General features: G+C 43.5%; 1 protein-coding gene across 2 annotated transcripts in view; it reads right to left on the bottom strand.

Moving 5' to 3' along the window:
• The window catches only part of ZNF385C (zinc finger protein 385C), a 317,803-nt gene that overhangs the window by 162,846 nt on the left and 128,927 nt on the right, over nucleotides 1–26,030 (bottom strand). Inside the window, exons 1-2 of one of the 2 annotated variants that reach the window (XM_044298246.1) lie at nucleotides 24,162–24,370; nucleotides 7,893–8,144 (exon numbers count right to left, since the gene is read on the bottom strand). In XM_044298246.1, coding sequence (XP_044154181.1) covers nucleotides 7,893–8,142 — 250 coding nt within the window. In that variant the 5' untranslated portion in view covers nucleotides 8,143–8,144; nucleotides 24,162–24,370. Of the gene's footprint in view, nucleotides 1–7,892; nucleotides 8,145–24,161; nucleotides 24,371–26,030 lie in introns of those variants that run through there. The other variant, XM_044298247.1, reaches the window with a different exon arrangement.

Raw genomic sequence — 26,030 nt, 5'->3', positions numbered from 1 at the left:
TTTGAATATCATTGTGCGGCCCCCTCCCCCTGTTGTTAACTCGTTGGTGGCCAGTGTGCGCACCCCCCTCCCTCCCTCCCTCTATTGTTTGAATACATTGGGGCCAGTGTGCGCGCGCCCCCCCAACCCCCCCTCCCTCCCTCCCTCTATTGTTTGAATACATTGGGGCCAGTGTGCGCGCACCCCCCCAACCCCCCCTCCCTCCCTCTATTGTTTGAATACATTGGGGCCAGTGTGCGCGCGCCCCCCCAACCCCCCCCCCCCCTCCCTCCCTCTATTGTAATCATCATCGGTGGCAGCGGAGTAGAAGATTTTCATACTTACCTGGCTGCTGGCTGCTGCGATGTCTGCGTCCGGCCGGGAGCTCCTCCTACTGGTAAGTGACAGCAATGCGCCGCACAGACCTGTCACTTACCAGTAGGAGGAGCTCCCGGCCGGACACAGAGATCGCAGCAGCCAGCAGCCAGGTAAGTATGAAAATCTTCCACTCCGCTGCCACCGATGATGATTACAATAGAGGGAGGGAGGGGGGGGGGGGGGGGGGTTGGGGGGGCGCGCGCACACTGGCCCCAATGTATTCAAACAATAGAGGGAGGGAGGGGGGGTTGGGGGGGTGCGCGCACACTGGCCCCAATGTATTCAAACAATAGAGGGAGGGAGGGGGGTTGGGGGGGCGCGCGCACACTGGCCCCAATGTATTCAAACAATAGAGGGAGGGAGGGGGGGTTGGGGGGGCGCGCGCACACTGGCCCCAATGTATTAAAACAATAGAGGGAGGGAGGGAGGGGGGTGCGCACACTGGCCACCAACGAGTTAACAACAGGGGAGGGGGGGCCCACTGGCCACCAATGAGTTAAAAACAGGGGGGGGGGGGGGGGTCTGCCCCCTGCTGCCTGGCAGCACCTGCCAGGCAGCAGGGGGCAGTCATGTACACAGTTTTTTTGTATATTCTAACCTGAAGCGTCTCCATCACCATGGGAACGCCTCTGTGTTAGAATATACTGTCGGAAATGAGTTTCACGATGTAGCTCATATCCGACAGTATATTCTAACATAGAGGCGTTCCCATGGTGATGGGGACGCTACAAGTTAAAATATACCATCGGATTGGAGAAAACTCCAATCCGATGGTATAACAGAACTCCAGACTTTACATTGAAAGTCAATGGGGACGGATCCGTTTGAAATGGCACCATATTGTGTCAACATCAAACGGATCCGTCCCCATTGACTTGCATTGTAATTCAGGACGGATCCGTTTGGCTCCGCACGGCCAGGCGGACACCAAAATGACTTTTTTTTCATGTCCGTGGATCCTCCAAAAATCAAGGAAGACCCACGGACGGAAAAACGGTCACGGATCACGGACCAACGGAACCCCGTTTTGCGGACCGTGAAAAAAAACGTCCGTGTGCATGAGGCCTAAAGAAGAAGATCCTTTATTCTCTACCCAAGTGTCCTGGTAAGGTGTCTTTGCGCCAACCTGCGGTCCTGCTATCTATACATCACACTTAATCCAAACACACACTTGAACTTAAACACGCGAACGCTCACAAACTCGCGTTATTTGCCTGCTTGTATAAATGCAGCTCTCAAATCAGCCTGCTTTTTTTCCTCTGGATTAAAATTGCATCTTAAGATACCTTCGGGTAAATTTGCACCTCGATTTATTGGCCCTTATGAGATTATTGACATCATTAACCCTGTGTCTTTTAAGTTACTGTTACCTGACTCCTTTCGCATTCATAATGTTTTTCACAAAGCTTTACTCAAAAGTATGTGTCGCCCGTGTCTCCTGCACAGGAATCTCTGCCGCCAGTAGCGGTTGCCGGTCAACTAGAATACAAGGTTTCTAGAATCCTTGATGTGAGGAAAGTTCTGAATTTTTTTGCAATATCTAGTTCACTGGAAGGGTTTTGGTCCGGAAGAGAGGACTTGGGTGCCAATGAGCTACCAGGTTGGTGAGGAAATTCTATTTAGCCCATCCGGAAAAACCTACTCCATTGATTATGGGTCCGATGGCCCCTTGTGGAAAGGGGGGTACTGTAACGGGGAGACAGCGACGCGCTCTCTCCCTGTAGCGCTGCTGGCATCCCATTCGTGAGGAGGAGTAAGGATGCGGCCGGCGTCCTCGTCTCCATGGTAAGAAGGGAGTGGAGAGGACCTGGCCACGCACGCCCCTTCAGCGTGGCCAGCGTCCTTCGTCCTATAGACAACAAGCAGGGGGGAATTGAGCGCTGATGTCAACATTGGTTTCAGTTGTGGTTTCACCCAGCCTGGGAAGCTTGTTGCTTCTGTGTTTTCTGTCCTTGTCTTTTGTTTTCTCCCCTTGTTGTCTCCTTCCTTTAGGCCCCTGCACTACGTAAGCTACCCGTCGGTTAGGACGGACCGTGCAAGTAGCTAGGGATAGGGGAGTGGGTGGAGTTTAGGGCTGCACTTATCCCTACCTTTTCGTGACAATCACAATATACACTGCTTGTATCCAGGGGTTATGACCACCCTGCCATTCAGCAGCAGTGACCGTGCTTGTAGATAATAGGAAAAAGTGCCAGCCTCTCTAGAGTGCTTTTTCTTACAGCGTGCAACCACAGCCAATGGAAACGAGAAATGTATAATATAATGGAAAAATGAATCACGCCAGCACAGGGGGCAATATGGACAACCACAATACATTAGTAAATGCCTTGTACTAACGTTCTCTACATAATAAATGCCATGTGCTGAAGTCAGACACCCCCTTTAATCTATTTGAATAAAAGTAAAGGGAGCTGTTAATAGCCATTTTACTTCCATTTATTGTTGACTGCCGCTGGTCAAAACCAGTAGGATACCCGTTATTGAGGTATATGATACCAGGTATAAAGGGCTCTTGCAAAGGGCCCGGAGAAGGTACCAGGCTGTATATTCTCTTCCCATTCCTACCACACCAGGACAGCAGAACCTCTCAGGAGACTTGCTATGTCAATAAATGTTCAAAAATATTCCATCATCTTTACATCACTTCTTATTGTCTGATGGAAAACAATTTGGGTATATAAATAGAAAAACTGGTAATGACCTATTCCCGTGCTTCAGTTAAAATACATTGTATTTGCATCTAGTCCAGAGAAGAAAATATAATGTTAAAAAAGCAATTATATTCTTTCAAGCCTCTTTTCATAATGAAGGCCGTCAGGGCGAAAGCGCTGCAATCAATGATGGCGTTCCCTTTAGTTAAATAATGTCTTATCTAATCTCAGGCTAACTCCCCAGCTGCCGGTCTAGTAAGTCTACTTCAATGATTTAATAAGGTAATGGTACCAAGTATTTTAAATCAGTTTTCTTCACTTTGGGAGATATATTTTATCAGTGGATTAGAGCTATAGACTCAGCAAGAGGCTGAACCAGTGTTCAAGAGCCTGCAACTATCAAATGTTCTGGGTGCACCCTATTGTGACCTTGTACCTTGATGATACATCGTTAACAGGTGCCTCACTTCTGGAAATGGTCCCCAAAATTCCGACACTGCTGCTTGTAGATCTAGCTGAGGCTTCCTCATTTATTTCAACGTGCTTCAAGGATAAAATCTACCTTTTCATCAGCTTTATTTGGATCTATTCAAGAATTTGGTTTTCACCTTGAAACATGGTTGTCCACAGTAACACACAGCTAATTCTTCTTCTTTGACTGCACAGGTTATAGTAGAACAGGGCTGCCACTGGCCTGGCGAATGACCATCCTGCCCTCTAACTGACACCAGCTGGCTGATGCCATAAAACGGAGCGCCTGTTTTATTACTGTGATAAGGCACAGCACTTACCACTCACCTGCAGAGTCTTCTTTATCCCTCCTTAGGCCTCATGCACACGACCGATGTTCTGGTCCGCATTCGAGCTGCGGCTTGGGTGCGAACCCATTCACTTAAATTGGGCCGCAAAAGATGCGGACAGCGCTCCGTCTGCTGTCCGCATCCGTTGCTCCGTTACGTGGCCCTGCAAAAAAAAAATATAACATGTCCTATTCTTGTCTGTTTTGCGGACAAGAATAGGCATTTCTACAATGGGCCGCCTGTTCGTTCCGCAAATTGCGGAAGACACACGGGCGGCTTCCATGTTTTGCGGATCCGAGATTTGCGGACCTCAAAACACACAACGGTCGTGTGCATGACGCCTTACTCTGATCTCTCTGATCACTGCAGGGAGGTAATAAGAAACTGAATGTGTGAAGACATCTCTGGAACCTGAAGAGGTAATGTTAAAGTTAGGCTACTTTCACACTCGCGTTTTGGGGCGGATCCGTCATGGATCTGCAAAAACAGATCTGTTCAGATAATACAAACGTCTGCATCCGTCATGAATGGATCCGTTTGTATTATCTGTAACATAGCCAAGACGGATCCGTCATGAACTCGGAGACGGATCAGTTTTCTATTGTGCCAAATTGTGTCCGAGAAAACGGATCCGTCCCCATTCACTTACATTGTGTGCCAGGACTGATCCGTTTGGCTCAGTTTCGTCAAGCGGACACCAAAACGCTGCAGGCATCATTTTAGTGTCCGCCTCCAGAGAGGAATGGAGACTGATCGGAGGCAAACTGATGCATTCTGAGCGGATCCTATTCCATTCAGAATACTTCAGGGCAAAACTGATCCGTTTTGGACCTTGTGTAAGAGCCCATGATGGATCTCACAAGCGGAAAGCTAAAACGCTAGTGTGAAAGTAGCCTTAACCTCTTAACTGCACTAGACCACTGGAGATGTTGTCATTAATATTATCTCTGCACTAGAACACCAGGGATGCTAACATTAGCCCCTTAGTGCCCAAGATGATCTGGAATGCTTTCATTAACCTCTTTACTTCTGACGACCTCCCGGGATGTTGAGATTAACTCCTTATCTACCATAATACACCAGGGATGCTTACAATAACCCCTTTACTCCTCTAGACCACCAGGAATTTTGGTATTGATCTTTTCAATACACAAGATCACAGAGGATGTTGGCACAAACCTCCTCATTACCTAGACCACCAAGGAAGCTGCAATTAGCTCTTCAATTACACTACACCCCACTCAGGGATATTAGATTTTTAAAAATTGCTGGGAAAAATATGCCTGTTCTAATTTTTTGAAGATGCCATATTGTCCCCATTTTCTTCATGTACCGGGTCTAGGAAAATGGAGTTCTCCTGTAGTCCATGCTGATGTCTGTGGGCCACACGACAGTCCAATTTGACATAAGGTTTTGCAAATGTGACCAGGTCCAGTAGATTTTTATTTGATTGTATTGTATTAGTAGAAAGAGTTGATTTGAAGGTTACAAGCAGTTATGTGTTAAATTCCCAACTACGGAAGTCTGCAATAAATTGTTGTACCAATGTACTTGTTGATTTTCTCCCAAAATCCAAAACTATACCAATACAATTACAGTATGGCAATGTATTACAAAATGTAAAAAAATGTATAATAAATTATCAAAAATGCTAAAATATCCTTCAATGGCAAGACAAATAGCACTTTGGCTATTCATTCCTAGTGCTAACAAATAAGTGATACTAATACACATTAAGCATAATAGCTCATTTGATTTCTGTACAACCCACAGGCAAAGCAGAGGACAAATTAGCATAATTAGATTAACATAATGCCTCATCCAGAGAAATGAATTGATCTCATGCTCGGTTGCACCAAAGGAGTGGGGTAACTGTCTGTGTAAGCTGCCATATGGGAACTCGCACCATAGAAAGGACTTTTTCCCCAAGTGCCTCATTCACTACAGAGTGTGTCCCTGTGGATTTCAGAAAGGGCTGACTTCATCTCACAGAACTGTAGTGGAATAGATTTTTTTTTATGTCTCAGCAAGTGCACACCTCTGGGACATCATAACGACTCTAAGAAACATATTCATCAAAAATGCACACAATGACACAAAGAGAATTGTAATCATATTTTGCCACCATGGCAGATTTGCAGCATTATATTTTTTTCTGGAAAAATTATGGTCACCATGATAGAAACCAACAAGTCACTGGGATCCATCGGGCGCCATTGGTGTCCATCGTGTAATGAATCCGTCATAGCATCAATTTTGGTTTTCTGCTCTTTTCTGCGGAAATGAAGCGCACCTTACATGGCTATCTTGCATGCCACCATGGTTTGCACAAAACTAAATAAAAACAATTGTCAAAGTTGGCCCTTTCAAACAGAATCTCTTGAAGTTAACCATAGCTGCCATTCATTTCAATGGAGGGCAGTGAACATGAGAAACAGTAGTTGTTCTCTACATTGGGACTGTCGCCAATCTAGTTTTTTCTCAGCAAAACCCATTGAAAGGGCTTTGCCAACAGCTGTATCCACCAAATATTTCATTCATGACACCTCTGTGGACTAAGCATCGGCAGCTTCCACTATGGTGAACACAGCCAGTCCATGTATTACATTAAAGGGGTATTCTAGTGCCTAGATATTGATGACTTTTTCTCATGATAGGTTATCAATATCTGATCGTTGAGGGGCTGATAATCGAAAACCCCACTGATCAGCCGGTTCAGGTAGATGCTGGTGCTAGAAAATAATCAGTGGATGAAAAGCTTCATCCACTGTATGGATTCTGACCCTGACGTACTGCAGCTCAGCTCCCACTCATTTGAATGTGAGCTGAGCTGCAGTACCCCGATACAGCCACTGCACAGTGGATGGAATCTTCTGCTTCCTGCTCCGTCCACTGTATAGTTTCTGGTGTCATTGGCTGCCTGATACAGCTGATTGGTGGGGAGCCAGCTGTCAGACACCAACCAATCTGATATTGGAGACCAATCCTCAGAATAGGTCAGCAGTATCTATACCTTTAAACGGGAAGACAGAGCAGCAGATTATCGGGAAGGAAATTATCCTTCCTGACAATCTGCTGCTTGCTGGTGGAGGAGACTGCTGCGTTCACATGCAGCGATCTCATCCAGAGTATGGGGAGGAACAATCCCTAATGCCATCGTTGTTTCCCAGACTGACTCGTTCTTTGTCGACACCAGATTGTGTTTATACAGCACGATCTGCTGTGGGCAAATGACCATTTTTGTGTCCGCACAAATGATCGGATTTACCGATGAACAAGTGTTTGCTCTTTCATTGGGTAATCGGCAGTACACTTACACTGCCAGATAATCCCTAACGAGCATTCCTATGAACGCTCGTGATCAATTCTCTTTATGATTCTTGGCCCGTGTAAAGGGCCCTTAAAGGCTATGTACACCTTTGGGGCCAATTCTTTTTTAATATTGCATTGTACTCATTTTGATAAAAAAAAATTTACATTGGTCTTTATTAAAACTATGGAACCCTTTTTTCTGTACAAAGCTGAGATGCTGTATTAGCAGCCCGTAGATTTTCTGTCTTTTCTATCACTTGGGAAGCTGACGGGCTCCTTATCTCTGCTCTCTGACACTATAAAGTTCTTACTGATAAGAATGTGGCTTAAATAAGTGTTTATAACCTCTTAGTAAATTAGAGATAAGGGTTATTAGATGACACTAAGTGAAAGTACCATTCACACAGCTAGAAAAACTGTTAACACTGACAGAACAGCTCAATATTTTTAATAAAGGCCAATTGAAACAATTATTTTTAGCCCAAAATGAGTAAAATGCAATCATTAAAAAAAATTGCCTCTGAAGGTGCACATAGCCTTTAAGTACCAGAAAACCCTTTAATCCCATTGATTTTAACGACCACTGCAGGGAAAACGTATGTCTGGCAGCTGTTTTCTCTGTTGGTAAAAAGTGATTGCTGTGTTAATGAAAATACGCTGCCAAGCTAGCCTTTAATATTGATTAAAAGTATAAGACATATGCCATAACACTACACTTGTGTGTAGTGGCAAAAGTCATGAAGAAACACCATAAAAACTATGGCATCCTTACCGTGGATGGTTGGATTCTTGCCCTTGTTGATCTGTTTTAGTCTTTTTTGGTGAGATTTGCCATTGTAATGTATTTGGGCTTGGGCGGCAGAGTTGAGCTGAATGTTGCAGACATCACACAGAGTATAGGACGGCAATCTCTTCTGCTTGGACTGCAGGTCCATTGTTAGACTGTCCGGCTGCCCATCTTCACATATTGGAAAGGTTAGCAAGGAGTCTGTAGAGTAAGCAGGACTCAAAGGGCGCTTCATGACTACAGATAAAAAAAAACAAGAAGAGAAAAGCTGTGGTGTAATTAATTATACCCAGCAATGATAACATAGATCTGCTGACCAATAGTGTTAGTACATGGCTCCTGAAATTAGTAATCTATGGCAGGGATCAGCAACCTCCGGCACTCCAGCTGTTCAGAAACTACTACTCCCAGAATGCTTCATTCACTTCCATGTGAGTTAGAAGAGCAGTTGAGCATGTTTGCATGCTGGGAGTTGTAGTTTCACAGCAGCTGGAGTGCCGAAGGTTGCTAATCCCTGAGCTATGGATCTGCTGGGTATTTAGAAGACAACAGGGTATAAATGTATGAGACTTTCACAGTAGTACTGATCTTGGAAGTAAGAAGAAGCAGAGATCAAGTCCACAGTGAAGAGTACAACTAGCCACATACCACGTATTATCATTCATGATGTTAGCGTTATGCTATTTATTGTATTATACATTTATTGATATTAGCATTATGCCATTTATTTTGATTTTTTTATGTGGCTTTGTACTGTAGATAGAAGCTAGGCTACACCAAGTTATGTCAATTCCCTGGGAATACACTCTGATTTTTACATTGCTCTTCTATAGGAGCAGTACAATAAAAGGAATTCCAAATCCAGAATATAACGGAGACTGATGGCCCCCAGGAGAACCCGGTTGACTATAATGGTCTGTCGGGTTTCTATTAGGCAGTCATTTTACCAGACAAAATAGTCCTGCATGCAGGACTTTTTTTCCAACATTTTTGACAGAATCTTTTGAGGCCCTGAACTGAACCTTCAAAGATATGAACTTAGCCTAAAACATTGTGTCAACCTCTTCTTCTTTTTCAAAAGACAAAGGTACTGAAAAAACCCCAGCTGAGAATGATAGATCTATATAAAGCCACATATTGGATACACTGCCTCCTTTACTACAGGATTAGCCCCCATTTGTAGATCCAAAGATGAAAGATGAACCAATATGCAGAAAATGGTATAAGCTGTAACTCGATTGTATGATAAGATGAGAATTGATCCCAAATAATACACAATGTACAAATATTTAAAGGGGTTTCCTATCCTCAGGATAGGTCATCAATATCAGATTGGCGGGGGTCCAATACCCGGCACCACCGCTGATCAGATGGTTGAAGAGAAGGCCGCGCTCCGGGCAAGCGCTTCCTTCCCTTCATTGTTTACGTGCTCGCTGTCGACATTGCAGAGGTGAGCAGGTGTAATTATAAGCCATCCCATTCACTTCTATGGGACGGCTTGTTCACATACACTTGAATACGAAGTGACCCCCTCCGATCTGATATTGATGACCTATCCCGATGATAGGTCATCAATATTAAAAGCCTGGAGAACCCCTTTAAATATCATCATACTTTCTTGTTTTATAGGATACTGGTGCCCTTTATTGCAAATATGCTGTTTGTCCTTTAGTTAAATAAATGTCTTTTTTGAGGTTGCATGGCAATATTACTAAAGCACATTTGAAAGTTTAGTTGCTTATGTGATCCTATTATGCTCTGGTGGCAAGAGTAAGTTTGTTTAAGTTGTTGTCTACCACTTTTATATAGCTTTTTAGGGAATTCCAAATTAATAGATGGGGAGGGACCCTTGTTTATGATTCTAATATCTTGGTAAGAGTGGATGTTGGTTATAAAAAGCGTCTCTCATTTTGTCTTGTCCTTCATTGCACAGACCACCCATTTATTTGAAACTGAACTGTGTAGTGCTTAAATGTCAGTGGTGGCGCTACAGGGAAGCTGAACAATTACTGTTAGGTTTCCCCACAGATTACAGCTCAATGCTGGGGGTCCAGCAGGGGGACACTGCTGGGGTTATCCAAGACTAAACTTTGTTTACAGACTTCAGAGTGACTGGACCCATGGTGGGGTTCATACTTACCTGGTCTCCATGGCTGGATTCCTGCTGCATTGCTCCACGGCAGCCTCAGCCATTCCTGGGTCTCTGGGAGTCAACATCCTATTGATGGCCATCACATAACCGCTGCAGCCAATTACTGGATGAAGGTTTTTCTCTGAAGCAATCTTCCTCACACTGCACTTTGCTCTCCAACTTCAGCATCCAGAAATAGGGGTGCACTACTTCTCTTGCTGCCTTCCTCTGTCACAAACGCTTTCTGTCACGAGTTCTTTATTCACAATGTTCTTTGTGGACTGTGGGCCTCGGCAGATCCCCAGTCTGCTTCTAAAGTATGTCCAGGCTCCTGAAGCCTTACACCTCCTGGACAAGTTTACTGTGGAATCCAGGTTATCTCCACAGTCTGAATTTTGCATGGATCTCCTCTTGAGACTTCTCTCGGAGGCCGGTTTTAAAGCTTTTCCTCTATATATCCCTGCTTCTCTTTGGCTGGTTCCCATGCCAGGGCTGTTTTTAGCTTCTGTACAGTCTCACTATTCTTACTCTATTCCTCCCTATGGGGAGGGTGGCACAGCCCCACCTAGCATCGGTTGTTACAGCCTGTGAGTTCACTTTGCAGCATACATATACATTTTAACCCCTTAAGCAGTGGACCACTGCCATGGCAGATTTGGGGTAGGGGTATAGCTTTCTTATAATAGTTGCAAAATATTTGGCATTAGCATTACTGCATTAACATTCAATAGTGTTAAATAGATGTAGAATATAAGCTTTTGTCTTTGCAGTCCCTTAGAAATCATGTAATACCTAGACTATGTCACAAGATGGCATGACTAGCTTATAACTAAATACTGTACCACACTTTCATGGTTTACTGCACTATATCCAAAATGAGAAAATGAGTAAAACTTGGTAAGTTTGTCAAGGGTGGTTTAAAGAAATATAATACTTTGTTCTGGGAATGGAGCTCAGCTGATTGTCCTTAGTGCCATGTACATGTATGTTTGGGTATTCTGGCTTGCACAGTACTTTCAATGTGTGACCAACATCTACATTATTTAAGTTAAAACACATATAAAACATCATTATCTCTAATATCACAAAGTAGTCATTGAGTTTCCCTCATCTGTCTAGTCAATACCCCTTTTATTTAGATCTGTATATCTGGGTAAACTGGATTAAAAGAACACTACAACCTCCGCTGCATGGCGCACAGCTTTCCTATTGTCCTGATAAGTTCACATGAATGATACATCATTGTCCCCCACCCTGATACAAAACTAGGGTGATTTGTCAGGTGATTTGGAATATGGTGGCCATATTTGGTGGCACATTTGCGTCATGGACAATGGGTGACTAAGGGAGCCCCCTCCCTCTAAAACCACTTAGATGCCGCAGTTGCTATTGGCGGTGGCATCTAAGGGGTCAAACTGTTGGGACTGACATTTCTGCCGATCCAGTCTGTTAGAGCATGAGCCCAGCTGTCATGAGAAGCTGGGCACCTGCTCTTCAATATGATACGGCAGCAGCCTAGCCTAAGGTCTCATCGTGACCATCGTAAAAGGCGTATTGGTAGTCACTGAGGGGTTAAATATGAATAATATTTATAAGGAGATTTATTTATTTTAGTACATAGTTCTTGTAAATAGGGTCTGTCTGTGTCACGGCGTGGTGTGGGTAGATAACTCCACACCGACCACAAGAGGGAAGGGAAAAGGTACTAGGCCTGGAAACTAAGGAAAAGGGGAAAAGGTCACCACCTAATGAATCCATAAACCGAGCCCTGACTACTATCAGTATGAACAGACCTAGATGGTAGGAATGTTCATATGCTGGAACCTAAGGCCCTATCTGACCCTAAAGGGCCATGGAAATAGTGTCAGGACAAGAGATGACCGGTTCCTTCCCAGTTGAAGGAACAGGAGACTCCCTCAGGCCTAATACCAAAAGGTAGGGGAAAACAACAAACTACAAATAAAGGAGTCACTTAACTCCGAAGTATGCGCATGAGCAGGAACTCAAAGGAGAACCAACACAAGCACTTCCAACATCCAAAAGGAGCTATCAACCGTATAGCAAGATGGGTGCGGCCATATTAAATAGAGGAGTTGGAATGACCACTTAGGCTAAACCTGAGACCAGAGGTGTGGTCATACCCAGCAACAACACAGAAGCAAGTGAAATAAAAGAGGCTGTCAGATCACATCACTTGCAGCCAGTCTCTTAGATTTTCAGACCCCTGTCACAGGAGAGACCATGACAGTACCCCGCTTCTACGAGTGGCCTCCGGACACCAAGGACCAACTGTATCCGGATGAGCTCTGTGAAAATGCTAGTCGTCTGGTGAAAGCCTAACGTCAGCCGCTGGAACCCACATCCTCTCCTCTGGTCCATAACCCTTCCAGTGAACGAGATACTGGAGGGATCTACGGAGAATTCGGGAGTCAACTATCCTGGAGATCTGAAATTCCAGATTACCGTCCACCATAACAGGATCAGGAGGCAAGGAGGACAGTTCAACAGGTTCGATATCTTTTCAACGACATGTGGAACACATTATGAATCTTCAAAGCCTGAGAAAGTTCAAGACGAAAGGCTACCAGGTTAATAACAGCAGAGATCTTATATGGACCAATAAGCCCCGCTGCCACTGGAGACTTGGAAGGTCTAATATGTCCCTTAGCCAAACTTTCGGCAATATACTCTAGCATGGCCACTCTTTCGGGTTCAGAAAGATTATATAATCTAGATTTGGGCAATTTTGCTCTGGGAATAAGATTGATAGGACAATCATATTCCTGGTGTGGGGGTAAACCCTGGCAACCACTCTCAGAAAATACATCAGAAAAATCAGAAATGAAAGAGGTAACATCTCAAGACAGAAAGAGATGTATTAATACAGTTGTCCATGCAATATCTCTCCAATCAAGAATCTGTCTCGCTTGCCAGTCAATGGTAGTATTATGTTTGTTCAACCATGGTAAATCCAGAACCAACGGAGCAGGCAATCCCTCCAGTACAAAACACGAAATGGATTCCTGATGAAAATCACCCACTTTTAAATGGATGTCCAGCACCACCTGTGACAAACATCTCTGAGAAAGTGGTGCGGAGTCTATTGCAAACACCGAAATATTTTTCTCTAATGCACTTGTCGTCAACCCATACAAAAGGGTGAACGGACCATCAACTAGGTTAATCCCTGCCCCACTGTCAATAAACACCTAAATTACCACAGTTTTGGACTCTAGCGCCACCTCGGCAGACAGGAGAAATCGAGTACTACCAGTAAATGACAAAAGTAAGTTCTCAAGAGTAACAAGAGTAAGATGGGAATTAAACGTTGTTTTCTTTTTGTTTTCACCTTGACGCTGAAGGTAAGGACAAACATTAACAAAATGTCCCCTTTTTCCACAGTAAAAAAACAACTCCCTTCTTATGCCTAAAACTCTTGCAAGCAGGCCCAGGGGTAGCTCCCCCTAACTGCATAGGTTCGCCACCAGGCATAAACTCAGGAGTCTCTCCACCCAAGGTGTCAGAAGAAGCCATCACGTTATATGATAGTTCGTCCTGAGAGAGAGGGACCTTAGATCTCTCTCTCAGGCGTCTTTGCATACGTACAGCAAGTGACATAGCCACTTCCAATGACTCAAGATTTTCGTGAAAGGCCAACGCATCCTTTAGCCTCTCGGATAATCCCTGACAGAATTGGCTACAGAGAGCTGGATCATTCCTCTCCTTATCCGTAGCCCATTTCTTAAATTCAGAACAATAGATCTCCACAGAACGCTCTCCCTGCCATAAACCCCGTAACTTGGTCTCTGCCAGGGAGATCTGATCCGGGTCATCATGGGTAAGACCTAGCGCTCTGAAAAATTCATCTACTGACCAGAGAGACTGTGATCCGGTCAATAGAGAAAATGCCCAAGACTGAGTGTCCCCTTTAAGCAACGACATGATAATACCCACTCTTTGACTCTCATCCCCAGATAAGAACGGACGTAACTTAAAGTACAATTTGCATGACTCTCTGAACCGAATGAAATTATCGTTTCCTCCACGAAAATCTGTCCGGAACTGCAACCTTAAGTTCAGGACAGGCCTGGTAACTACTACTGGCACCAGCAGCCTGTGAATTCTGGATCTGCATGCGGATGTCAGTCACCACCATAGACAGACCCTGCAATTGTCCAGCCATTGCAATGATTGGATCCATAGCCTCACTGACACAAACAAAAATTGATGGTATAAGGCGGTTGATAATGTTACGGCGCGGTGTGGGTATATTACTCCACACTGACCACAAGAGGGAAGGGAAAAGGTACTAGGCCTGCAAACTAAGAAAAAAGGGGCAAACAGGTCACCACCTAGTGAATCCCTAAACCGAGCCCTGACTACAGACCTGTATGAACAGATCTAGATGGTAGGAATCTTTATACGCTGTAACCTAGGGCCCTATATGACCCTAAAGGGCCCTGGAAATAGTGTTAGTACAAGAGAGGACCTGTTCCTTCCCAGCTGAAGGAACAAGAGACTCCCTCAGGCCTAATACCAAAAGATAGGGGAAAACAACAAAAAAGAAATAAAGGAAAAACACTTAACTCCGAAGTATGTGGATGAGCAGGAATTTAGAGAAGAACCAACATCAGCACTTCCAACATCTAATAGGAGCTATCAACCGCACAGCAAGATGGGTGCGGCCAGACTAAATAGAGGAGTTGAAATTACCACTTAAGCTACACCTAAGACCAGAGGTGTGGTCATACCCAGAAACAACACAGAAGCAAGAGATATAAGAGGCTGTCAGATCACATCACCTGCAGCCAGTCTCTTAGATCTTCTGACCCCTGTCACAGGAGAGACCGTGACAGTGTTTTACGAAAAGATTGCATTTCCCCTGAAAAAACTAATTTGAAGCATCTTTTCATTCTTTTGTTCCTCTGTTATAACCCCTTAAAGATGTATGAATAAATTGACAACTACGTGTTATAATTCCACCTGTCAATGGGGTGTTTCCCTACATACAGTGACACAGTCCAATGAGTGTTGATAGTGTCACATTGTGTGGGTACACACCCTATTCATAAGGAGAATGGTAGCACCTGGTTGGCAATTTCCAGGATGATCGACAGAATGCAGAATAGGTTCTCCAGAATTTCATGGAAAATGCGAGCATTTACTAAAACAGCAGTGCATGGAGAGATGAAAGATGTTCCTGACCTACGAGGAAATATGCCTTACAGCTGGGTGCTGGTTTCAGGACCATGGCATACATTTTCATCATGTTGATGTCATACATGCTGTCAGATCGGCAGAAGGAGAATGGCTGTATTACACAGGGGTGCACCACCAATGACGCCAGGTGAGGCAGCACCAGGTAGGGGTGAGAGGGGGGCAGCGGAAGGGCTTTGGTCGATGAGCGCTTTCATTGTGGCAAAGGGGTTAGGTTAAGAAATTGGCATTGGGGGGGGGCGCGGTTTCAGTTTTCGCCTTAGGCTAGGTGCACCCCTGGTATTACAAAGCAGAGGCAAGGGGGGGGGGGGCAGTCCCTATGTTACATCATCAGCCTCACCGTAACATTATCGTAGGATGCCTGTTACACTGCAGAACAGAAATAGAGTGTAATTGGTATTTTAGCATCCATAATGACTCTAACTGGGGCAGCACAGTGGCTCAGTAATTAGCACTGGTGCCTTGCAGCGCTTGGTTGAATCCGACCAAGGACAACATCTGCATGGAGTTTGTATGTTCTCCCCGTGTTTGCGTGGGTTTCCTCCGGGTACTCCGGTTTCCTCCCACACTCCAAAGACATGCTGATAGGGAACTTAGATTGTGAGCCCCATTGGGGACAGTTGGATGCTAATGTCTGTAAAGCGCTGCAGAATATAGTAGCGCTATATAAGTGCATAACATAAATAACTATAAACTGATCATGTAATGCTGTAAACAAAAACATGTCAACACTGCATTTTGGGGGGGCACCTTGACCAAATTTTTTTTAATAAAAAGTGGAAAAAAATTAGATGTACCCCAAAACAGTGCCAATGAAAACATCAACTCATCTTGCAAAAAAATAAGCTCTCGCAAAGCTCCATTGATAGAAAAATAAAAGTTATTGCTTTCAGCATAGAGTGACACAAACACATTTTTATATTGTACAAAAGTAGTAAAACATAAAAAAATGATGTAATTATTATCACTGTAAGCATACTAACCCATAGAATTAAGTTAACACGTCAATTATACCGCACAAAGAACACCATAAAACTTTTACTCAAAAACATAACCCAGCAAATTGCCGAACTGCTGTTTCTTTTTTGCATTGCCCCATAAAAAAACAAATAAAGGTGCAGTGTCCCATTGCCAGCGCAGTGTTCCCCTGCAGCAGGGTTTTGATGTGCATCTCCTGTATGAATGTTGCTGTTTTACTGTGTATTTATGCATTTTCATGTATAATAGGATGTATAATAGGCAGTTAACAGGTCTTTATTGTAGGTTATAAGCTAGAGATGGCTCACCTACTGACCAGCAAGAAAAAAGGGTCCACCTACTAAAAAGATCCACCCAGTCTTAGCAAAAAAAGATTAATATATATATTATATAGTAGGGCACACCTGTATTCAGATACACATGGAAGCAAGACTGTAATATCAATACATGTTTATTAAAACTGTAATATAGCAAGATAAAAGATCCCCCTCTAAAAATATTTACAAAACAACATTGCATAGGTTGTCTACCCTCTATAGGTAATTGGATACAAACCTCACTTGTAATAAATGACCAATTGTGCTGGCATTGATGGTACTGTGACTGTGTAGTATCAGCACCATACACTTGTAGACTGTGCACGGAGATTAAGTGGTGATGTGCTTGTGGTATATATGCGATTTCCCTGTGCACCATAACCACTAGGTGCCGATCAAATCTTGTATGTGCTATTAACAAGGTTTGTATGTGGAGTTGTACCTTTGCACTTAGAAACTGTCATCAAATCGTAAATGCTTGATTATAATATCGACATAAATAGTGCTTATCACAATACTTATAACACTGTTGGATTGTGATATACTTAGGGTACTTTCACACTTGCGGCAGGACGGATCCGTCAGGCTGTTCACCCTGTCGGATCCGTTTATCGGATCTAGGAACCTTCGGTGGATAGACAGCGGGTATGCCGATTTGATAGACAGTGGTTATGCTGATTTGATAGACAGCGGTTATGCCGATTTGATAGACAGCGGGTATGCCGATTTGATAGACAGCGGTTATGCCGATTTGATAGACAGCGGGTATGCCGATTTGCACTGTATTACTTAAGTCAGCGTCCCACGTTTCTGAATTAGATTGGCGTTCCACGTGTCTGTTGGATTACTGATCATTTTCCCCATTGGTTCTTTGGATTTTACTGAGGCGCTCCAGAATTTTATGTCTCTTTAATAAGTTCACTTTTCTGTCTCCATGAGAAGTCTAAGGAAGTGTTGCATCCCCATTCCTGGATGCTTATACTAGAGTCCTAGAGTCAGCTAGAAATGAAGTGTAAGGAAATTTCTCAAGAAAGACAATTGTGCCTGTTCAAGGGTTCTTCCGCTTTATTTATATTGATGACCTAGCCTATTCGAATGTATAGGAAGAAGCTGTCCCATTGAAGTGAATGGGACAGCTTAGGTGTAAATTAAAGCTGCTCAGCGGTTGCGACGGCAAGCAAGTAAACATTGAAGAAAACGCAGCGCTCGTACGAGCTGGATTCTGCCCCCCACCGATCTGATATTGATGACCTATCCTGAGGACAGGTCATCAATATAAATAAAGTGGACAACATCTTTAACTCTAATGGCAGCTGTGTAACTTGCAAGAACTGTGGAAATTGCATGTATATAATAGCTGCCAGTCCATGCATGTTGAGAACAGTTTGATGTTTAGGCCTGTTTCACACTGACATTACTTGTTCCGGTAGGCTGTTCCGGTGGAGATCCAACTGCAGCATGGCAAATGTGTCAAGAGCCAGCCAAACAAAAAAAGCTGCATGTAACTCCAGTGTGAAACAGGCCTAACTTGGCCTCATAATTTCCTGCACTGCTACACTGCACCGCGACATCCAAAGTTGCACCAAGGTACCCTGCCTTGTACCTCAAATCCATCAACATCAATGGCACCTCAACCGACATCAGGCAGGAGAGCCGCAAAAGCAGAGAGTACCCCGGAGGAAGTTAATGGTGCAAACTTCCCATCACTGCAGGCCCAGGGAGCCTCTGAACTGTGAGTACGACTACTCCCATTCTCCACACCGCCCCTGTGTCCCAAAGGCTATTCAACAAATTACATACACCCCAAAAGGATGCCACTGAAAAATACAACTCGTCAAACCCTCACACAGCTACATCAAAATAAAAATGTTATGGTTCTTAGAATGTGAGGATGACAAATATTACCAGGTATTTAAGGCCCAAAATAGCCTGATCATTAAAAGGTGAAAAGGAATCAAATAAATGAGGTATATCTATGAGGTCTCGGGTTTAAATCTATCCAGGGTATAGTGTGTGACTCCATTTCTGCATGAGTTTCCTCTATCCCTGGTTTCCTGGCTTCTCACTACCTTGGCCCTAGTATTTATAAGTCTCTGAGTGCCTGTGGTCGGGAGATTATATAAAATGTTCCACTGGGGCAGGGACTGATGTGAGTAAACATGCTCTGTACACTACACTGGAATAATTTACTTACAGTAAAGTGGTTCCTGCATCATTACAGCTCCTTACAATATGGCCATTAGGGAATATGGCTGTTATGGGGATGGAGCTATCTTAGAACACAGGTCTATTAGCCAGAGAGAAGATCCACTACAAAGAGCAGAGCTTGCTTTGACGCCCTAATGCATGTTCATTTGTATATTTTAATAGGCACCATGTAATGCAATATACTCCCAGCAGAGTTACTGTAGAGAGGAGGTGTGACCACCCAACTTGCTCTGGCGTTATGTTGAAGTGTGTGTGACTTTGTGATCACTTTTTATTCAATTTCTTTGGGGAGGTAAAGTGACAAAAAAATATTTTTTCCAGTTATGCCATTCACCATATGGGATAAATATTGTTATATTTTAATAGTGCAGGTGTTTATGAACGTGGAGATGATAGTGTAACCTCTCCCCTACTAGGGAAAGGCTGTGTGATAGTGTTCAGGAGAACCCCCTGCATAGGGAAGACAGCAAGGACCGAGTCTCAGCTGAGACTTGGCCATATACCCAGTCTGAGCACCTTCAGCTCTGCTGGATGAGGAAAGCAGAAACTACAGACAAACTCCAGAGTTCCAGGAAGAAAGCATCCCCTGAGAATCCATCTGTGAGATAAGTCCAGAGTCCTAGGAGAAGCCTATTCCTCCTCAGCTAGTCTGTCCCCAGAAGTTACAGATAAGTGCAGAAGCAAATCCTGCCACAGTTACAGAGCTATCAAGCAGACGTTTTATCCTGCAAGCTCCACAATTAAAGCAGAAGTACTCATTCCTGCCAATCATTGCCAAACCCTGCTGGGACCAAGATACCAAAGCTGTATACTGCGTAAGTTATTTCAAGTAAAGCAACGTTTGAACTTTATCTAAAGGTCTGGACATCATTTCTTTTGCAAAATTCCTCTATTACTCCTACTATCACTACACTACACTACATTTATTGCAAGTGAGACAGGAGTCCCGCCGTACCCAAGTAGAAGACACTATGACAATTATCACTACCCTACAGAGACATTATAGGCCATTACACCACTCTTGAATTCCTATTATGGGACATGCGTTATAACACCTTGGAAGGGCCCTGGGGTAGTACCCTGCGCATGCTGCAATTGGCGTCACAACAAATACAAAATATTATCCACCTGTATCCTGGCCATTGCAGGTACAGTATTAGAATGTTTTGGCTCCTATCAGCCAAAGTTATTACTTCACGAAGTCTGGTAATAAAAACCTTTCACCAAAGTGGAAACCGAAACAGAGTTTTTTTGCAGTAGAAATTAATATCGGAAGGTATTACCCAAAGTCTCGTGAGACTTCGCAAAGTAATAACTTCGGCTCATCTGGGCCAATACATTCTAACACTGTACAGAGCGCTCGCTCCATAGAGTATTCTAACAAAGTTTTATACCAATCAACTTCAGATGTTTAATCCAAAGTCGATTTGCTTATCCCTAGTATTTATCCATCACAGAAGACACCATTCCTGTTTTCCAAAACAGTGCTGCCACCTGCAGGCCTGTATTGGAATATACCAATTATAGGTATCAGAGCCTGCTTGAGGCTCCGAGCTATCACTGGCATAAAACAGCTTCCCGAATCTCAGTCGGGGAAGGCTGTTGCAGGCGGGGGAACACGTGGCTCCCGTCATCTTCATCGCTCATATGCCATGGTCACATTTGACCACAGCATCTGAGATGTTAGATGTTCGGTCTTATGGCTGATTGCAGACATTACCCCTGGGCCTCTGCTGTTTGAAACTGGCTGCTATGGCGCCTGCTACATGTACGGTGAAGGGGTTAAAGGGACACTAATGTCAATTTTTTTTAAATTCCATATTAACAGCCGATATGGGAATATTCTATGTAATTAAAAAAGCTGGTGGATTATTTTCTGGGTACAATTTTTTCAACTCACTCCATGTATTCTACTTCCTGTTCTGGCTCTTTACCTTCCTCCTTTATTTGGACTTTATAGCACCACAAACAGCCTCACTTGACTTTCTCAGTCAGACCATTCACTGCAGCCAGAGAGGGAAGGAGATGAGTGACTCAATTAGAGTATCACACATTACACTAAAAAGTGCAATGCTCTTCTGTGGTCCTATCAAGAGACCAATATAGCTGTCACACTGTTATCCTATTTCAACCTATCTACCATTATACTACCAGATATCATATTTCCCTTCCAGCAGCAGTAAACTAAAAATTGGTTAACTATCTATATAGGGCTCCTACAGAAGGACAATATATTGTATTTTATTTTCATTGGTAATGGTTGGACTCCTTTTCATTTTAATATACTACATTATTACTGTTATAACTGTATCCAAAATCATAGGCTGGCAAATAAGATGGTGGATAGGGCATGGACCAAAGATAAGTGGCATGTGGTAATTTGTTAGGGTGTACAGGTTACTTATGGGTTACACAGTTTTAGAGGGACTTAGTTTAATTATCCTCTACCTGAAGAACAGCGAGACAAGTGGATCACCCAGGCAGCGCTTTGGTGACAGCTTCATCCTTTAGCACAATGTGATGGACACAGAGTACTCTTCTAAATGCTAGTTAGGCCTGAATCCCAGCCAAACAAAGATAAGACCTTTCATTTTCCAGAGCAGCCAACTCTTTGATAGGCATATTTTTACAGAATGTGTCTGCCACCAGACAGTAACTATCACCCAAGGAACAGTGGAAACATAAATTATTAATTGGTAAAGAACAGCCTCATGGCTTGTTCGGGGGAGTGTGGGGGGAAGAGGAGATGACAAAGCCATATTACTCCAACACTGGCAATTCCAGTAAGCAGGATCCTCTCAGTGTCTGCATTATTGGTTCTTGTATTGCTATTCAGGTGGGCAGCATGGTGGCTCAGTGGTTAGCACTAGTGCCTTGCAGCGCTGGGGTCCTGGGTTTGATTCTGACTAGGGACAACATCTGCATGGAGTTTGTATGTTCTCCCTGTGTTAGGGACCTTAGATTGTGAGCCCCATTGGGGACAGAGTGATGTAAAGCTCTGTGAAATATAGTAGGGCTATATAAATGCATAAAACAAATAATACTTAAAGGGTTATTATACAGTTTTCAAATCAGCTCCTGGATCTGAATACCTTTGTAATAGCAGGTAATTAAAAATTTAGCATAGATACTGAGTGATTCAATAAAATGTATCTGTGTAGCGCCACCTGCTGCTTGTTTTTTTCTTATTTCTTTGACCTGCTCACTGAGAAGGCCGCACATGCTCCGTTTCATCCTTTAACTGCCTCCTGAGCTGTGATAGAGAGAACATGGACACGCCCCCTTAGCTTCAGCAGAACAGACATTCCCCTTCAGCTGTGATAAAGGGGCGTGTCCATGTTCTCCCTAACTACAGCAGAACAGACATTCCCCTTTAGCTGTGATAGGGAGAGCATGGACACGCCCCTTTAACTACAGCAGAACAGACATTCCCCTTTAGCTGTGATAGTGAGAACATGGACACGCCCCCTGAGCTGTGATAGGGAGAGCATGGACACGCCCTCTTAGCTGCAGCAGAAAAGACACTCCCCTTCAGCTGTCGCCTTGATATAAATCTAGCAGAGCAATAAATGGGGAGATCTCTGGATCCATATTGGGTACAGGACTGGTTCTAGATTTGTTAGAAAGAGATTGTCATATGCAATATGATGTCCGCTTTTAAGGCCTTATGCATCCGTATTCTTTCTACATCCATATGTCCATTCTGCAAAACATAGAACTTTCCCTATTCTTGTCTTTGAAGTCAACGGGTTTAAAAATGTGGATGGCACCCAGACCCCTTCCGTATTTTGTGGATCCATGATTTGTGGACCGCAAAATGCTTACGGTCGTGTGCATGAGGCCTTAGATGTTTCCATCCAAAAGTAAATATACAGTTACTACCTTACAGGATGAGCAATCAGAACAATACTAGCAGTTGTATGAATGGAGCGCTAGTTACAATGTTTTATTCATCTTTGACCTCTGGCAACTTAATTGCGAAGATTTACTATTAATCTGTTTGTCTATCTAGTGAAATGCTGGCCATAAATACAATATGGTTGTCATCAGTCAACGGCCATCTTCCCAATCTCAGATCAGTCCAGCATGCTTTTCGCTGCACCACTGCTTATCTCCGAGGGGAACAAGCGTAGCTGAAGCCCAGCATGCCCAATCATTGTTTCCAACCACAGTCAGCCGCACACATTGTTAGAAGATCCCGCTAAAAACAGTAGAATCTCTCCATCAATAATCTGATGGGCAGGTTAAAGCAGGCCATGGGATAAATTATCTGCAGATCATTGGCGGATCCAGTTTATTTTAATCACATTTAATAGGAACTTGTCACTTGGACTAGGGCCACTAAACCACCAGCAGGCCTTTATGCAGCTGGGATTTACAGTGCCAAAGCAAACACATCCATCTCTGCAAAAGAAAGCGAATGAAATTCAGACGTACCAGGAAAACAGTCCAGGACTATTCCTCCGCAGCATCTGGAGCATACTGCGCCAATGATGTTACACCTCACTTCATTGCTCCTGCACTGTGTATTAGCCACGTGAGGTGCACCTTCCTCGGCTTCATTGACGAATTTCATAAACCTTTTTTTTTTTACGGAGATGGATGGGCTTGCTATGAGCAGGGTTGGGGCCTTAAACCCCAGCTGCATAACTGCATGCTGGTGGTTAGGTGATCGCAAGCCAGGCAACAGGTTCCTATAAGCCAACTATCTAATGTTTACATGGAGGTGTTCCAAAGGAGATAAGCCAGAGGTGTCTGCCAGCGGTTTATCCTCCATGCTCCCTTGGATAACACATGCTCAGCAGAAGGAGCGTCAGGAGTAATAGCTGTACAGCTGATATATAAGGTGCAGGTGTAAAGCAGAGACTTTTCATCTAAAGTTCAATTTAAATCACATCACTTTCTCCTACCTGTAGACAAACTGTAATGATAGTTGAAAGGAAGTCACACAAAAGCTTTGTGACCACCTTTGGTCAATATGCACTTCTATTATCGCTCCTGTTATGGATGTGAGCAAAGTTGCAGTTGAATGGAACTCTAACCTGGCTCAATATCATGGTTACGATGATTCACTCGGATTTTGAGACTTTCATTTCTACTGGTACCAATCTTACATCTTGGAAAGTAGCACCACAGTGAAGACCTTGTCTAGACCAGGTACTAGTTTAGAATACAAAACGATGTTGACATAAATAATATATTGACACTAACTAAATACATGAAAGAATTATGAAAACAAACAAAAAATATATTAAACATTATTTCATCCATTTCTTTTTTCAGTTTGTAACCTAATGCAACGCTTATATTTCATCCCCCTATATTGATGCATGCACATACCCAAGTGCAGGAGGCTGTAAAGGTAAGATACATCTATAATGATCCTGAGATTATGGATCCTACCTTTTGGACTCCAGAAGGTCTGGTCCCATCGGTCTGTAGCTCCTGAGCTCCCCCTTGTTCTCAGCAACTGTCCGAGATAGATAAGAGCGATGACTGAGGAATCTGAGCTATGCAGCAATGGGAACAGCTATCGCCCAAGTTCTGCTATAAGGAGGAATTAAATCAGCTGTTCCAATGCTGGACCAATATTGTATTATCATTTTCTTGTCTGCTTTTTTTTCCCTCCGCTGTCAAAGTTCTGTGTGCGAGGACGGCTGTAGGTGCCGCTGCTATAGCAGAAGGGTGATAAGTGCCAATTGGCACTGTTTATAGTGTATCTGCCTGCCAAGTCATGCCACTGAGTAAGGGACATCAGGCAGCAAAGGGGGTTTAGGGTTTCGAAAGCACTCCAGCCACAGACATCGCTCTTAACTCCTTCTGGACTGATGGAGAAGATACAGTTTTGCACTTGATACACCCGATCCTAAACTAATCTGAAGGTAATCTATTTCCTTCTGCTTCCTCTGCGGGGAGACAAAATTCATTTGTTTCCTCAGTAATTTCCCTGACTCCTAGGAAAAGACAGTTATCATTATTGTAGCCTTATGCTGATTGGTCATAGAGGTTGGTTATATTTTGCAGAAAAATTGCAATAAAAAAAAAATGCATCGTAAAACATTTTTTACATTGAGATTGCAGTGGTTTTTCAATAGGTGACTGCCTACATGGTTTATACAGGTGAAACATCTTATATATATACACGGTATATATATGTTTTTCACCTCTAAAACTATGTGGGCTATCACCGCATTGCAAACCTGCGGCAAACTGAGGTATGAACCCAGTTTTTGTGATGTGGTCGTCAATGCATTGTTTACCACAACTCATCCACAATGTGTAAAACCAACCTTTTCACATAGCATCAAGAATTTCTTCCCTGCTTTATGGACAATATGTTAAAGGGATTTTCTGTCCTTTTGAAACCCCACAGTATAAGGCCTCATACACACGACCGTTGTTTTATTCCGTGTCCGTCGTGCCGTTTTTCGTGATTTTCTGCGGACCCATCGACTTTCAATGGGTCCGTTGAAAACTCGGCTAATGCACCGTTTGTCATCCACGTCCGTGATCCGTGGTTCCAGTCCGTCCAAAAAATATAACCTGTCCTATTATTTTTGCGGAAAACGGTTCGCGGACCCATTCAAGTCAATGGGACCGCTAAAAAACACGGAGGCACACAAGATTGTCATCTGTGTCCGCGCGTCCGCATCCGTTTTTTTCCTATCATTTGCATGGCAAACCTGTCTTAGATTTTTTTTTACTTTCCTTCATGTCTGGTGGTCCTCCAAAAATAAAGGAAGACACACGGAAACAAAAACGGAAACAAATCATGGAACCCCATTTTGCGCAACGGAACACAACAACGGTCGTGTGCATGAGGCCTAACATGCATACAGCTATAATAACAAATGGTCACAGATTCGTTAATTAGTGAAATTGCTCATGAGTATCAAATGCTAATCTATTGTTTTATGACAGGATAGGTGGGTCCTCAACTGTTGGATTTCTACATTAAGGTTTTTTTTATGCCATGTTGTAAGTCAAAGCAAAGGAGTGGCTTCGAAAAGAGAAGACTTGGTGTTGTCTTTATATGTACCCTCAGTTTATGATCCACTTCTGGCTTTAGCTACAAAAACTGCATAAAAAAACTAAAGGTGGAAACCCAGGCTTACAGAAGACTGCATAAGTAAAGAATCTGCTACTAAAGGATAGACATAATAAAAAGAGACTTGATTGGGTCAAGTAACAAAGTCCAAATGTAAGATTTTTGGTTACAACTATTGCAAATTTGTGAAAAGCAAGTAGGTCAGCAGATAATACCTGGATGTG

The sequence above is a fragment of the Bufo gargarizans genome, chromosome 6, assembly GCF_014858855.1.
Source record: "Bufo gargarizans isolate SCDJY-AF-19 chromosome 6, ASM1485885v1, whole genome shotgun sequence".
Lineage (NCBI taxonomy): Eukaryota > Metazoa > Chordata > Amphibia > Anura > Bufonidae > Bufo > Bufo gargarizans.
The sequence above is the reverse complement of the archived record's forward strand: the minus strand, read 5'-3'. Positions and strand labels throughout refer to the sequence as shown.